This window comes from Esox lucius, chromosome 8, assembly GCF_011004845.1.
Source record: "Esox lucius isolate fEsoLuc1 chromosome 8, fEsoLuc1.pri, whole genome shotgun sequence".
In the NCBI taxonomy this organism is placed as follows: Eukaryota; Metazoa; Chordata; class Actinopteri; order Esociformes; family Esocidae; genus Esox; species Esox lucius.
In genome coordinates this window covers 23,826,222-23,842,930 of record NC_047576.1, presented here as the reverse complement: position 1 = coordinate 23,842,930, position 16,709 = coordinate 23,826,222, and the positions used below count along the sequence as shown (strand labels likewise).

The window sequence follows — 16,709 nt, the reverse complement described above, 5'->3', positions numbered from 1 at the left end:
TTGTTCTGCTTTCTACTTCTTGACATTTGAGATAATATCTGTGCTGATGATGCTGTGAAGGGCTTGTGTTTGTGTGTTAAACCGCTCTCTGCAGCTCAGCAACACCCTGTGTCTCTGTGGAGTTAGTGTGTAAATCTTTCTGAACAAGTGTGTAAAAAATGTTTCTGATGGTAAAAGGTTTCTGTCAGACGTAGCACACAGACAGATTATCCCCCAACATGTCACCAGGGCTTCGGGTGGTCCGGGGGTCTTGGCCATTGCCCCCTGGTGCTCCTGTAGCTCTGCGACGGGGGGGGGGGGTTAAATCCGTCTCACCTACCCTTTATCACTCACTTCAGCAGAGGTCACTGCATACTCTTTGTACTGCAGCTAGCTTATCTTTTCTGCAAGAAAGACAACCCTGCTGCACAGCTGACAGAAAGCTGTTGGTGTTGAGCAGCGCAAAATTCTTGCCTGAGAGTGTTTGTTGGTTTGTTTCAGAACAAGGAGGAGGTGATGGCAGTGAGGTTGAGAGAGGCTGACAACATTGCTGCCATGGCTGAGCTACAGCAGCAGATCTCTGAACTGGAGATCCAGGTACAGTACTGTCTACCTGGGGCCCCCCACTTCATACTAGCCTGGCTCAGAACATGTAGTACATTACTATGCATGCATGACCTTCAACACCGTCTGAATTCAAGCTTTTGGAGCCTTGCCCAAGCAGTCGTTGTTTCATTTCATCCCAGTGGTGTTTGATGGGGTTCAGGTCAGGGCTCTGCACATGCCAGTCAAGTTCTTCTACACTGATCTTGATTAACAATTTCTGATAAACCTTGCTTTTTGCCTCGGGCATCGTCATGCTAAAACAGCACAGTGCCTTCCTCTAACTGTTGCCACAAAGTTGGAAGCACGTAATCTTCTAGAATGTCATTTTATGCTGTAGTGTTAAGACAGCCCCAGACCATTGTTACTTATCCGCCAAACTTTATAGTTGGCCCTATGCCTTCAGACACATCGCGTTCTACTGCTGTTCGTCAAACCCAGGTTCTTCTATCGGATTGCAAGAGAATGATTCATCACTCAAACATTTTTCCGCTGCTATAGAGTCCATTGGCAGAAGCTTTACACCATGCCATTCCACTGCCAGTGTTTGTCTGTCCAGATTGCATAGCTGTGTGTCTGATAACACGAAACAGCCATCTCAGATTCCTGGAACTCATTAATATAAAATATATTAAAGTACATAGTGGAATACTACTGTATGGCTCATAAGCTGTATTTATTTTTGGAAGCTTATTTTTGCTCATTTCGTCACAGGAATGTTTGTGAATAATACTATTTTCAGGCAATGAAAAAAATATCTGCGTGTCTAAGGGTTAATGCATTGCAGCAGCTAAACAGATTTTATGCCAGTAGAAAATAACCCTTGCATTTCCTGTGCTAGTGATTTGTCACAGATTATTTAGTCCGCAGTGTGCATCTCTTCATATCATATTGTGGTTCCTTATCTAGTGTTTTGAGGTTTGGTTTTTGGGGTCGTTTGAGTGAAATTACACCCAATAGAGCATTGGCTTTACTCTTCAGGTTTTGTGTTTTCATTCCTTTTCCAGTTACAGTACCTGTCATAGGAGAAGTAACAGGGAGATGGGCCCCTTCGATTATTTCCATCAGCTCTGAGTCTAAAGAAACGTGTTCATGTAGAAGCTTTGATGTCTCAGCCCTTTGAGTCAACACGTTAGTGTTGCTGCGATAAGTCAAATAAGTGCCAGACGTTCTGTCTGCTTTCTTCACAACATCGGCCCACACGCAGTCACCCTTAAATACACCTAGTTACTCACAATGGGCCTACCACAGGGTTAACACACAAAAAATATGCAAACAAATCTTTATTTCTTAAAATGTTGTTCAATTGCACACCATTTTACTCAATATCGATAGCCTTTTTAAACGAACATGGTAAACCCACGCACATAGCCTAGCTTCCCCCGCGTGCACTCATGCTGCGTACTGTCGCCCCTTTCCCACCGCACACACACACACCACCCACACACACCACACACCACACACACACACCACACTCACAAAATGAAACCATAATTCGCCTCCTGTGATGCCTTCCAGCCTAAATAGACAATCTAGCTATCTTTTTTAAATTGCATCAGAAGCTAATTTAGTTCATGCCTATCAATAAGTGTGGATTTCCTCTATATGGCTGGTTCCTGATCGTTTTCTATAACCGCTAGTGCGAGTCAGAGGCCATGCCATGTGGTGCCAGCGGTGAGCATTTGGTCTGTGGTTTGGCTACCTACCTGATGCTTTTGAGGTTGTGGGTACATGCTTTAGTTTACTTTAGCTCTGAGTCTGGCTCTCTCTTTGTAATGTTGGTTGGACAGGGAGAAAGACTGCAAGAAAGCAGTGGCTGATGAATTGATAATTCCTCAAAGCACCTCTCATCAGTTGAAATGCTTCACTAATACGGTCCCACACTACGGCCCGCTGAAGGAAAGTGTCACCACGCGCTGCTGAACGTAAAACATCTCCCGTTACATGTACTTAAGAAACATTTCTTTATCAAGGGCGTAGTTGATAAAACGTTAATCTGAAGTATGCTTTACGTCCAACATAAGCCAAAGTCAGTATATTAGTAGCAGCATGCATGATCTATGGTGATACCACAACCCTGCTATCTTCTTGTCAAGGCAACAAACCACTTCCTATTGTGAGGCGATGACACACTGACAACTAGAACAGAGGTGACCTGTTGGCGGCCAACCTATGATTTGTTGTTCTGCATGGATGATATCTTCAAAGATTTAGTTAGGGGGCTTGAGAATGTTTCTTGCCACCTGTTTTCAGACTGCTCTGACTGTAATTGCAGTTTTATCTTTAAAGACGTTGTGGCTTGCTTCTACCAAAACCTGAACCGTCATCTCCTTTGTCATCATTGCTGTTGTGTGAGGAAACTGATCTAAAATTCACATTTCCTGTCTTTTAGTTCCTATTTTTGGTGTCTGTTTTCAATACTAATACAGTTAGATGGGACATGTAGTACAACAAGATTGCAGAAAGCATTATACTGAATGTGAAAGAGCATGTCACCTAATTGATTCTGTGTTACTATGGGAGGGCGGTCTGGATTAAATATGTGTCACGGTATGGATTTACCGTACTTTGTGCTGTAGGCATGTCTTTTGGGTTCAATGTAAGTTGTTGTGAAAAGTTTGATTAGAGAAGACCATAATTGCGAAGAGATGCTTGGTTAATGACAACACATGTTAGTGGTCCTTTTCTGTTTCAGTGTAAAACCGAATGGTAATATGAGCAACCTCTTCTGTCACCTCAAGATGAAACGTGCAAGTGTAAGGAAAGCTATAGATTGCTTTCAGACACTATGTTAGTCTGTCATATATTCATGTCTGTCAAAGAAAAAGCCGCAACGCAGACATCGCTTTCTGACTCAATGACAAAAAGCTGTCCCAATGATGATTTGATTGTGATTTTTAAACTGTTTTTATATTATTTTCTTTTGTTGAATAATTATAGTGAAACTTTCATTGTGCTATAAGTAGCAGTTCATTCGTTTTGTAATACCAAATTATTTTAAGCTTATCTTATCTGTTCATTTTATTGTTTTGAAGTTTGTGTTTGTGACATTTGGCCTGAAACACAGGATATTAAAGAACCAGCTCTGTAGAAACCCAATAGTTAACACCTAGAAATAAATAGTCAGCATTCTAGAGTGCTGTGCTCCTCCTTAAAACGCCTTTTATTACAATTAAAGAAACAAATGAATTTACTGTAGAACATACTGTCACCGTCCAAAAATATACAGCAGTATGATGCGTAGGTCTTATCGCCCAGCTGTATGTGCAATTTAAAACTACTTGAGCATAGCCATAGGAACCAAGATTGGTTGTAGATGGAACATGAGAATGAACACATGACATAAGGCTACCTCACCAACCACCTCAGGGTGCATTGCCTGGTCCTCTTTAGATCTTGTGGTAGAGAGCAGGGCTCTTGCAATGCGATAATCTAGAGGGTTTGTGTGTTGCTTCGAGGACGGTGTCTACTAAATACCATTTATTATTAAACAATATTAGGGAAGACTAGAGGGTTGTAGACCGTCCAGGAAATGGCACCCCGTTACTTAAAAGACGTTTGACATGCCTGGCCACAGCCCTTAACCCACTGGCCACAACTTGGCACCTGGTGATTCACACAGCTGAGTACCAGGAAGCCTCGCTAACGGCCTCTCCCTTATCGCTAGCTGACTCTCAGGAGGGTGAACCTCAAGAAAAACACAGATTCCAAGAAGAATAGCTACTTGTTTGGATCTCACTTGGCCAGCTTGGCAGTGGTTTATCAAGGTCCCAGGCCCGCCCCCCCGCCCCCCATCTCAACCCCCCTCCCCCCCATCTCAACCCCCCTTCCCCCTCCATCTCAACCCCCCCTTCCCCCTCCATCTCAACCCCCCTTCCCCCTCCATCTCAACCCAAACCTGACCACAGGAATTGAGAACATGGTATGTATTTTGAGGTGTTAGAGCAGACAGAGATGGATATCTCACTTCACTACCTCACCCACCCCACCCCTTCGTTTGACATCTTCCCCTTCTTTTTTTACACTCCCTGTTCCTGCGTTGCAGGTTGTGGTTAACTTAAAGCCTTCAGCCTGTGCCAGTGCCCCTCTCCTTCACTCCCCCTCTCTCTGCCTAGAAACCCTCCCAGTCTTTAGACAGGAGTGATTTGAGGTTTGCCGTGGGTTATGCATGTTTGTCTCCTATGGCTGCAGCTGTCTGCACTTGGTAAACAGCACGTGTATCATGTCTGACTGTTAACGTACAGTAGCTACCAGACCCAATCCCTAGGGCCGAAAGAGGAAAACAACACACATTATGACCCACTCTATGCTGTGCCTGTCAACACCAGCCACCTTCGTACATATACTATAGGTCCTCCAGGCAAAGTAACTGCTTCAAGTAAATGATGGTGTATAGAAGCAATCTGTCCCCTTAAATGCAAGAACATCCAAGCCCGATTTGACATGATAATGACAATAATATAAAAAAAATTGGGGAGATGTATATAATAACTTGATTTATTTTTGGGACGGTACAATAGCTTCATGATTTATTTTTAGGGAAGTATAATAACTTGATTTGTTTTTGGGGAGGTACAATAGCTTGATTTATTTTGGGGAAGTATAATAACTTGATTTATTTTGGGAGAGGTGTAATACCTTGATGATTTCTTTTTGGGGAGGTATAATAACGTGATAATATCTAGCATCCAGATGTTGTGAATGATTTTTCTCATAGTCTCCAGGTAGTGGTAAAGTCCCCTGCTGCCCGGTAGACTCAGCCTCCACTAAGTGTTCTGTATCAGCCGTCACCCTTCTTAGCTATTCAGAAAACCAACATCTATTGATAAATGTCATCCTGTGAGGAGCTATATATGTTTTATGATGCTTTTGTGATGCAAGGTTTCCAGTAATGTCTAGCTCAAGTCTCTCTTGTTAGCTGGTCGCATTTCTCTGTCTTTCTCCCTCCTACATTTTTTGTTTTTGTTATGAATGTTACATTAGGTCAAGCCAACCTGGTGTTTTCAAGTTGCCCTTGTACCAATCATGGTTTCTAACATTTAAAACCTCCGCAATGTCCCAAACCCGAGTGGTCTTACGAGTGGCTGAACCATGAAGACCTGTGTTTTCTGTTTGGTTTTCTAGAAAGAAGAAGGGAAGGTCCAAGGCCAGCTGAACAACACAGACTCCAGTCAGTACATCAGAGACCTGAAAGACCAGATAGCTGAACTCAAGCATGAGGTGAGTGTATAAAACAGACATTCTCTATACTGTACCTGGGTAATATTTTTCAGTGAAGAGTGTGCAAGTGGTATTTTTCATGTTTGGCTCAGATTTGTCAATTCTTTTAAGTCAACTGGAGGTTAGAAGTGTAAACTACGCCCATATGCTTCCTGCTCTGCCAGTCTGAGTAGGGTGTTGATGTGCATGTACACACCCCTCTGTGCCCTCCCTCTTGTTCCACAAGATAACCTTAACACTGTCCCCCACTGCTCAGACTGGCAGAGCAGAACCCAGATTGAAGACAACAATCTGGTAATCTCCTTTTGCTCCTCGGTGTGGAGCGCAGCCAGCTATTGTCCTCCGAGTAGCTGGATCATGGATTTAAAGGTATAGGGATCTACAAGATCAGCTACAGATTTGACTGTTTGATGCAATCACTTCGGCAGGGTGTGGGTCATTTTTGATCAATCGGATTAATGTCATACATGTAACAGACCCGATGAGGCCTGAATGAAGGGAAGGATTATGGGCAGACCCTGATGAACAGATTAATTCTGTGAAGTGTATCCCTGCAAGTTATTAGAAAAATACATGTGGCACACAACTCCTGGAGGCCAATAAAGAATAAGACACATATATATTGTGTTTTTTTAGAAGTCACTTACATGAAAAATAGTGATAGTACATTTTTTTTTTTTTTAAATAAGAAATGTGTTTTCTTCCAACAAATCAATGATTTACGAGGGAGGATGTAGTCAGATTTGAACCCCCCTCCTAAAAAAAAAAAAAAGAGAGAGAAAAAAAGAGGATAACAAAAGGCTGGTGGCTTGTGGTTAAACTGAGCTGCACTAAATCATGCAGTGTGTCACTCTGGGTCTCATATCGACACTGTGCAGTCAGCCAGGCAGGCAGTCAGCCAGGCAGGCAGTCAGTCAGCCAGGCAGGCAGTCAGTCAGCCAGGCAGACAAAGGGTCAGGAAGACGGGGCCTGTTGGTCAGAACCAAGTTCCCCCACCTCTGCACCAAACTTGAGGTGCATTCCAAACAGCACCCTGTTCTATATTTAGTGCTGTTCTTTTGAGCCGAAGGCCACGGGCCCTGTGGAGGAACTTGGTGCACGATATGAAGGGACTATTTGGTAGACCAAGTCTGACCACGGCTGTGTTGTCGACTAAGGGCTAAATGTGAATCATGTTTCTTGAAATATAGTGGGTGATAGAATATCAGCGGTGAGACATGGAAGGTGACATTTTGTGTCATCACCGATGTGCGGCTCATTGTGTAACATAGCAACGACCATACAGGGTAAAGAAAGTTTGAGGATGTTAAACATATTCACTTCAACATCATATTTTGGGATTTTGCGATTCTTGAGTACATTACTAATCTCCATCATCGACTTGAATGTCTCTTCTATTGGTAATTATTTAGCTGATACTGCCTAAGTGCCCATTGGTAACAGCTGGTGGGTGGGCGGCTATCATCAGATGCATAGCTAGACCGCTGTACAAATCACAAACGAGACAATACAAATTTACCAGGCAAAATAAAACTCGGTCGCAACCCTAACAAGGGTTGTTAAACACTCCTAATTAGAAAATAATTTGCTTGTTGTCTTTAGGTTGATTGAAACCAAGCTCATCAGCAAGCTATTTTTTATATTACAGTAAGGCAGTAGCTTGATCATCTACTTTGGGCTATGCAGCAAATCCCAATCGTAAAACACAAACAGGTTATTTTAAACCTGACTTGTCATCTATGGCAAATGTCTATGTCTTTGAATTGCACAAGTTGGGGGGGGGGGGGGGGGGGGTGCCATTTTCAGGACTTGTGGATTCATGCAGGTGAAGTGACACTGCTTCTGCCTGGCTTCAAACTGACATGCTTTTAATTTATCTATATTTCAAATAGTAACAGAGATGCAAATAATTTAGCCTTGACAGATGTTAGATAGTCTTTGGTGTGAAATGACATTCCTACTTTGTGCAGTGCTAGCACCGAACGCCCACATGCACGCGTCTCTTGTCTGAATTGAATTGGAATTCACTTTCACCACCTTGGATTTAGCTTGACTTCTTAGCTTAAAAAAATATTTTTATATAAGAGCTTCATTCTCAAAATAAATAGTACATATACTGTATTATCTCAGAATTTAAAACTAGCTAAATAAAAGCTGGGCAATCATGCTTCAATTGACTTATTTGAGCATAACGCATTGGCATAAAAAAAATCTATGCAATTGCAGGAAATTGGTTTTAATATTGTAAGATTTGGCATTTAAGCCATTTATCAAATGCTGTTGCCCTGGGCTTTGACAGAATTCCGCAGGTATCCTTTAATAATGAATTATTTTTACAAATAATATCAAATTTACACACTTTATTTTTTTACTTAATTGTTTTTTCTCCACATAACCTTATGGGGGGTCGTGGCTCAAAAGATGCCTGGTTCTACACCTCTTCTGACCCCTACAACCTGACTCCAGTCATCCTGAAAATGTGCACTTGACTTAATGAATTTGCACAGTGAAGTGGACAGGACAATGCTGAAGACAGCAATGAAAAGAGAAAGCTTCTGAGAAACTTCCCCTTTTCTAAAACATAGTTGGAAATGGCATATTAAAACCATTCAACTAAAGAACCAGATGCATGTGTGTTTGGAATTTTCAGAGGATTACTGATGGTGCTTCTTATTATAAGTTGACTAATGTCCATAGTTTGTTGCTTGGTGGTTCTACATTAGATAACGTGCATATTTAGAATGTCCGTTTTAAACAGTTTATTTAAACTATACCATGCTGCAAAAGTGTTCCAAAAGTGTGGTTGCTCTGTAAAAGGTTTCTCATTCATTAATGTATTGCTAGTAGTTGCAGTACTGTAATAAGAGGTGAGTCTTAGGCGAGAGAAGAAAACAATTATTCGGTGTATAACCACCAGTTTTCAATTTCAATCACACGTTCTCATAAAAGTGCGAGCTTTACAGTCAGCTACAGAGAGTTCAGCTAAACCAAAGTTTGACTAATCTCTCTCAAGATCAAAAGTAAGTCACGAGAGACTTTCTCTGCACATTTGCTTCATTTTAGTTAATGAAAATATACACACAGTATTCACATTTTGTGCAAAGTAAAAAAAGTTTTTTGGTAATTTACAGTCTTATAAATGTATATATATATTATGGCTCACTTAAATAAGCTGTAGTGTAGGAGCAAGGAGGCCAGTTTTGGACCAGTGTTCAATGACCAGGCTGGGAGAAACTGGCCACATTTCAAGTATTACCCAGGTGCTTCATGTGGGAAAGTGGTGCGGAGAAAGACATTGATGGATACCTGTCACATCAAAACCTGTTTGGATTTTGGCTTGTACTGTAAGTGTTAGCTTCTCTCCACTTTTGATCCATGAACAAAACCATAAAACTGGAAGTCAGGGGTGAACCTTATTTATTAGCATGAGTCCAAGAATTGATCTTCCATAGTTCTCACATGGCCTCCAATAATTACAAAGTTAAGTCTTTTATGTCAGAACACATAGGAGGCAGTCAGTGGTCATAGCCAACCATTACACAGTCTATTATAAGAAAGGTCTATCCTACAAAATGCCCTTGTTTGGTTTGTTCAGAGAGTCCTATGATGGTCACATACAGTTCCTAGCAGGTGGAAAAGAAAGGGTGTTTGGGACCCATTAGCAGTGGGGCATCACATGTCCTACCCAGTGTCCTTTGTCCAGTTGTCAGTCAGTAATATCATATGTTGTGTAATTTTCATGTCCATAATTCCACAAAGGCACACCAGAGATGTGGGAAAAGGTTCTCTGGTACTTTCGTTGTGAAATTGTTAGCTGAAAGAAAATCAGACCGGCACTGGGTTTATCGAAAAGTATAAAAGTGCCAGTACTTCAACTCAGTTTAGCTATTTCTCTGTGTCTTTCCTTACATGTCTGTATGCGAGGCAGGCTGATCCAGGTAAGTTTTTAGCAGGCCAGGTGTGGTTCAGGGCAGCCTCTGACTCATTCTCCAATGGTTTTGCAGCCTGTTCTTAATGTGTGTTGTTATTTTGGGGAAACAGGGAACATTGTCAGTGAATGAATGCATGTCTACCAAGTGAGTGTAAATATGCCCCCTGCATGTTTACAAATGGATGTCCTCCCACTGTACAGATTTCAGAACAGATTTCTTACAATTCCATTCCATTTTTAAGTGTTTAGAAGACACTTTTATTCAGAGCAACTTAAATTAGGGAGTGCATAAATGTTCATACCTTTCCAATATTGACATCACTCTAGAGTTCATTGTCTTTGTTGTAGTATGTGCATGTGGTTTCTTTATACTGTGGCTTTGGAAAGTATTCGGCCCCCTTCACATTCCCCGCGTTTAGTTATAAACTTAATTTATGATTAATTTCACATTTATTTTGCCATCAATCAACACCCAGTACCCCATAATAACAGAGTGAAAACACGTTTAGAAACGTGTGCCAGTTTGTAGAAAATTGAGGGGGGAAAAAAACATATCTCATAATTATTCACACCCTTCATTCAGCACATTGTAGGATATTTAATGGGGTCTGTACTTTGGCTGGGCCACTCCACAACATTCACACTGAAGCATTGTTTTGGCTGTGTCCTTCAGGTCATTGTAATATTGGCCCTAGTGTGAGGCCCTGTGCGTTAGGTTGTCTATGAGAACACATCTGCATTGTGCTGGCAGGTTCTCTCATTTCTGCAGAGACACTCTGAAGCTCTGTTAGCCATTGGGTTACTGGTCACTTCCCTGACCAAGGCCCTTCTTGCTGGTTACTCATACTCCTTTCAGATGTACAATGCTGCTTCAATAACGTGCCGATAGCAGCATCTGATAATCTTTCAGACAATTTAAGAGAAGGTTTTGTGCCGGCATTCATTATACAGCTGTGCAGTAACCGACACTCTTCCGAGGCAACACAGTTCATATGTCTGAAAACAGTATTAGTTTGGCCCGAAGGCCAGCTCTAGGTAGAGTTTTGTTGGTTCCATTTCACAATGATTGAGCCCAATGTGTTCCTGGGAACTTTTGAGTGCTTTCGATTATTTTTTTACCTTGCGAAGTCTATGCCTAAACACAGTTCTTATCTGGATGTTTATAAAGTTGCTTGGACATCATGACATGGTTTTTCTGTTACATAGAGTAGCGTGGGACCTATGTTTGACAGGTTTGTGCCTTTCTGCGTCATGTGTAATCATTGAAATTTGTCACAGGTGGACAATCAAGTTGTAGAGAAATCTCAAGGATGATCATTGTGTTATCGCTTTGTCGTTGTGGGTTATTGTCTGTAGATTGATGGCAAAATAGATGTAATTAATTAACAAAGAACTATACTGTACCAGTAAAAAGTTTATACATGCGCACACACACACACACACACACACACACACACACACACATACATCCATACAGATATACTTACTCTAAATGCTTCTCCATTAAACAGCCTTTGACTGTCTTCACAGATCCGCTGCTTAAAAGTTCAGAAGGGGGGCAGCATGTCCAATCAGCCCAGTTTTGACGGAATCCACATCGTCAATCACTACATACCAGACGACGCCTTGTACCACTCCTCAGACGAAGACGCGGGTCTAAGCAAGGCCCCCTCCCATCTGGAGCCCCGTCAGAGCAGCAGTCACACCAGGCGCATCAGGCTGCACCCCTCCCTGGACCCCACCTTGGGCCTGGGAGACACAGACAGTGACGGGGAGGATGATGGGGAGGGCCTGGTCCTCTCCGTGCCATCTAACAGCGTCCACAAACACACCACCGTGTGACCCCCGGTGACTGAGTGATGGCAGTCCTCGCAAGCTTCCTGGCCAAGGGGGTTCTGATCTGACACAGTCGCAAGCCAGTCCTCAGGAGACAGATGTCTTACTCTGGAGTCTGTTTTCTTTTGCGGTCGGTCAGTCTGCTTTACTCTTGTTTGGCCAAAACCAGCCAGAGGAGGATCATATTGGCGTGTGGGTCTAGTCTGGACCCCAAGGCAGAAGGAAAATGTGGAGGATATTTAGTTTCACCGAGCTATACAAAGCCAGACTAATCACCCCAACCATGGTGATTCCCCCCCCAGGCAACCAAACCACCAACCATGGTACTGTAGACGCCACTGTGCAATAGAATGTTCCGTTACCATGGCTATGACACGTCATTCATCCCTTTTTATTTTTTTTAGCGCTTTTTTTAAGTGATCCATCAGAAACGTATAGACAACTTTAGTGCAGGTGTCCTGTGGAGGGAATGATACTGAAGAGTGATGTCTCTATGGTTACAGAGCCCCAGTATCAAGCATTAACTGTGTCTGCCATGTACGAATGACAACATCTTCCCTAATGGCTACTTTTGATCAGAGTCCTATGGGCTAACCAGTGGTCCCTGGTACAAAGTAGTGTACTGTAAAGGGATGTAGAAAATGGAACTGCCTGGTATAGGCCAATCACAAGGTCAACGGAAACCTGTATATATGTAAATGTTTTTGTTTTTTTCAATTTCCAATTTGACTTGAAAATATGTATCTAATGGATTATTTCCTAATGTTTATAATGTATTGGATCATGATTCTGCCTAAAGGGACATATCACTCTAGTGTTGTCACAAAACCACGGATAACTGGCTGTCATTTCTTCCACAGACATGGGCTGTGTTACACCTCTGTACCCAACTCCAGAAGTGAAGATCATCCTTATGCATTTAAAAGCATTGAATTGGTGCCATGATGGCTAAAGTTTCAACCATATTTCCTCAGTTAGTACATTTAAGGGGAAGTGTATTAGTGCACATTTTGGGGAAAGATAAAAATAAAATAAAAAGGAATATAGTCAGTCTCTGCACTGTCAATGTTTTCATAGGTCCTGATTCTCTTCTCTGTTGGGACAATTTTCCCTTCTGGAGGAAGGACTGATGTAGGATTATAACTTCATATATTAGAATAGGTTTCAGCATGCTGGTTAATAAAAGCATGTACCTAGTTCATGTGAATCAACCATCCTGGATTTAGAGTGAAGTTTTTGGGAATACTGCTATTTCTGAAATGGGTAATTCTGTTAATTAAAAATGTATGACAACAGAGATCTGAATCTTGTGTGAACACCAGTAATGTTAAACACAAGTAACACTATGTTGTTCTTTTGTTCAAAATGAATGACAGTCCATGCCCAGAGAACATAACATACTGCTCATTTTGGGAAATGAAGACCACATAAGAAGTGAATAACACTTTAAAAAGAGAGAAAAAAACATTAAAAATAAGAGCATTAAAGGTGTGTCGAATGGCAAACTATTCTCTATAGAGTCCACTAATGTTTACCTGAGCCTTATATAGAGAATAGTGTGCTATTGGGGAATACCTCTAAGTGATGGCCTGTTTGTTTCCTCTTTGAATAAAGCAAAGTGCATTGTGTCAAATGTTACCAAAGTTTGGGGCATTGTTTGCCTGGTCCCAGATCAGATTGTGCAGTATAACCTTTAACTCCTGTGGTCATTGATGCCTTGCATGACATGGAACCAGGCTAGAATGGTCAACTGTAGGCTCTGCCTGCCAGAGAAATAAGCACCACTCCATTTCATAAGGGATGCCATTGAACTATTTATCAAAATCAGAACACTACAACATCGGTTGAAAAATGACCAGAAGAGCAGAGGACATCTTATAATGGCAACATTGTATTGTTTTTACCGCAGTGAACCACAACCTATCAGCCTAGTCTGTTTCGGACTTAGCAAAGATTTTCTATGAAGAATGCACTGCAATCTGACTCATTGTTTAGATGGGGTTTTATATGACAGATGGAATCCAGATTGGCACTTTTGGAAACGGACAATATAAGGCAGTGAGGAGGTATGTCTACATATGGCAACTGAACGTTAACACTATGGATTAATAATTATCACATCAGAAAATATGTATGTGACATTGATGTGTGTGATGTTCACAAATAAACTATTTGATAACAATTCAGTTACCTTGATGTGATAGTGTTTACTGAAGGGACAATAGTCACTGTGTACTCAATGAGTGATTTTGTGTAATTTCTCTATTAGCATTTATTCTTAAAGAATCTTAAAGATTCCCTGATGACCCTGATTGGTGCCTAAATTGGAATGTGCTTAGTTTACAGTAACATGCATTATATTGGGCGACAGCTAGCCTATTGTTTAGTGTAGGGCCAGTAACAAAAGGTTTACTGGTTCCAGTCACAATCCTACTAAATTCTGCCCTTCAGATTGGCTCTTCATTCAAATTCCTTAAGTAGGCTACATTGCTCTGGATAAAGAGCATCTGCTAAAGTAAATGTAATGATATCAGAGTTCAGGCTTACAGTTATGTTTGTCTGAGAGTCGCTAAGACCTGCACAGTAATATGCCTCGATCTTTCCCGTTAACTTTTGCAAATGTATTGTAGTCTGAGTGAGGGAAGTTATGTAAATTAAAAGGACTCTATTTTCATTAGAAATTGACGAGAAATAACATTGATGCCATACATGCCAACCACTCGGGTCATACACGACGTTTTAAGGTCCGTATGCTTGATGTACAGTTCTACATTTAAAACTGTTAGCGCTGGGATATGACCACAATGGTTTGGATACTGCTTGTGTTTGTACGTGTTGGCAGAATGTTGGAACGCAACAAAATAAAATAATATATTTTTTCCAGGCATGAGCTACTGAATATCATGGACACATTGCTAGGTGGTCTCTGTCCTGAAATACTTCCATCAGGTCTTGGATTGTCTAGCAGTCTAAGAAGCGTCCTGTCGGTTCTTCCAGCAAAGAAAGTTTTCATTTATCGCTGCCTTTGACAAATAAATCATGTGTTCTACTACTTCTACTGGCTATTTTACTTTAAAAGGCACCTAAATCGCCAAGACAATTAACTCTGAAATTCTGACAAACAGTACACATTGCATGAAGAATGCTCAGCAGATTGTCGACTCAATCCCAACGAGGAATGCTCTCCTCTTCTCAGAAGATCTGTCAAGTTAGGAATGAAAACCACTGCCAAATAAATCCACAGCAGACCAAGACTAGTTTTATACACAGAGACCTCCAACGCACCAGGAGACTACCAGTACAGTATTGCCCTCAAACTAATTTTCCTGCATCAAGTACTATAAGGACAGTGTGTTCCACTGTAAATGTGTGTTTAATTCACAATCACCGCTCCTATCTCAGCGTATGTGTTCACAGATTACTGGTAAAAGCCTATAATTGTTTTTCAACTTGGTCCAAATTGTCTTTTTAAAGCCTGCGGGGAATATACTATGGCTATGCATAAAATACAACAACGAAACTAACACATCAAAGAAAAGTTTTCTCAGAGATGGAAATAGAGAGAGTCGCTAAAGTGTTACATGTAGAGTTAATTTTATTTAACCAGCCTCGCTCCGTTGTTGTACACTTCACCAATAAAAAAATAAAAACTTTGAGAGGGCAATTACACAATTCAGTTGTATATAGCCTAACATTGGCAAAGTATAACTCTTTAAATTAGTATATTAAGTTAAAAATCACCAATAGGCCTTTCATTCTCAAACAGATTGCATAATAGTGGTTCAGCAGAATCTACGTGTCAAATCTTCCAACCGCCGCCTTGCTGTCAATTAACGTTTACGCCGCACATAACACCTGCAAATAAACTGATTTGAAGGCTGTTCTGTTGACATGGTGCTTTAAGTCGATCTGGGTGCCGTTTACTCATCCGATCGTTTTAGGATACCCTACATATCAAATAAACTAATAAACTCCTCGTAGGCGACATTGTATGGAAAGTGGATGAAACTTCGATTTGCAGGCATTTACCGGCTAACTCATCCAAGGTGATATCCTACAGAAAAGGGCCGGATGACAAAAACCCGTGGGTCGATGGGACTTGTGTGGGCACTGGGAATGGCATGTTATCTTTGCCCCTCTGAAGTAGTCTACGTTTTTGTACGCCAATATAATATCTGCCGAGACGGTTCTCTGCGAAAAATTCCAATCTGTCACTAAAATTCACTACAATGCAGCTTATATGGCAAATCGAGGAGCATCGAGTATCGCCCAATCAGTTTGGCATAATTATTGAAAAACGACTTGACGTGATTTTACATGTAAGAAATTAAATGTTTTTATCGATATTATTACAATTTAACGGACGTGGTCAAAATAGCTAGGCTACTTGAAATAACCATAGCATGAACCATGTTTGAATTCAAAAACTTACAAACGATTGAATCGAAACATTAGGCTATTTTCTTGTTTTTCTCACAATTGAATTCACAAAATCAATTACCCACATACATCAGCCTAACTGTTTTACGTTTGAGAAGCAGTTCCTTTATTCCACCACCTGGCACTGTCAGTAGACTATACATGGTCATGGCTATGCGTAAAATTCCGAACATTCTCACACAAACATTCTTATGGATGAACACAACAATGCGTTGAAAAAATAGGGCGCATGGTTAACGCCCAGATTTGTTCTAATGCACGTATGATAAACTAGCCAGATCCCAGATGTTCTGTGACAGCGGTTGGCAATGGTCATAAGAGCTCATGCAGCCCCTGGTGGGCGGTAAACCACCCACGTTTTCCAATCTGGTACCCATCGAATAATAAACCTACCTTGTCGCCAATTCAGTTATAATACGTTACTAAATCAATATTTTTTTCTTTGCAGTCCATATCACATTATATTGTTTTAATTGGTTGTTCTATTGTTTAAGCAAATTGTATGTAAAAGTGTTTAGTGTTTAGTGCTTAGTTTAGATTGTGAGTTAGTGCACAGTCAGTGACTGGTGCTCAAACTAAACACAACTCCTCCTTTCATCTGCATGAATCAAGTTTCTAAAAAAAACGTTCAGGAAGTCAATAATTATGCTGCTTTTAAGATGACAGCTTTCAGAGCAGCACACACTGCAAATCACCTTTC

General features: G+C 41.1%; 1 protein-coding gene across 6 annotated transcripts in view; it reads left to right on the top strand.

Annotated features, from left to right (window-relative positions):
* evi5b (ecotropic viral integration site 5b) overlaps positions 1-13,759 on the top strand; it is a 49,860-nt gene extending 36,101 nt beyond the window's left edge. For 5 of the 6 annotated variants that reach the window (XM_010872079.4, XM_010872078.3, XM_020049125.2 and 2 more), the window contains 3 exons: positions 481-576; positions 5,707-5,802; positions 11,264-13,759. In XM_010872079.4, the coding sequence (XP_010870381.2) occupies positions 481-576; positions 5,707-5,802; positions 11,264-11,575 (504 nt within the window). In that variant the 3' untranslated portion in view covers positions 11,576-13,759. Of the gene's footprint in view, positions 1-480; positions 577-5,706; positions 5,803-9,730; positions 9,741-11,263 lie in introns of all 6 variants that reach the window. The other variant, XM_020049126.2, reaches the window with a different exon arrangement.
* Positions 13,760-16,709: the final 2,950 nt, after the last annotated feature.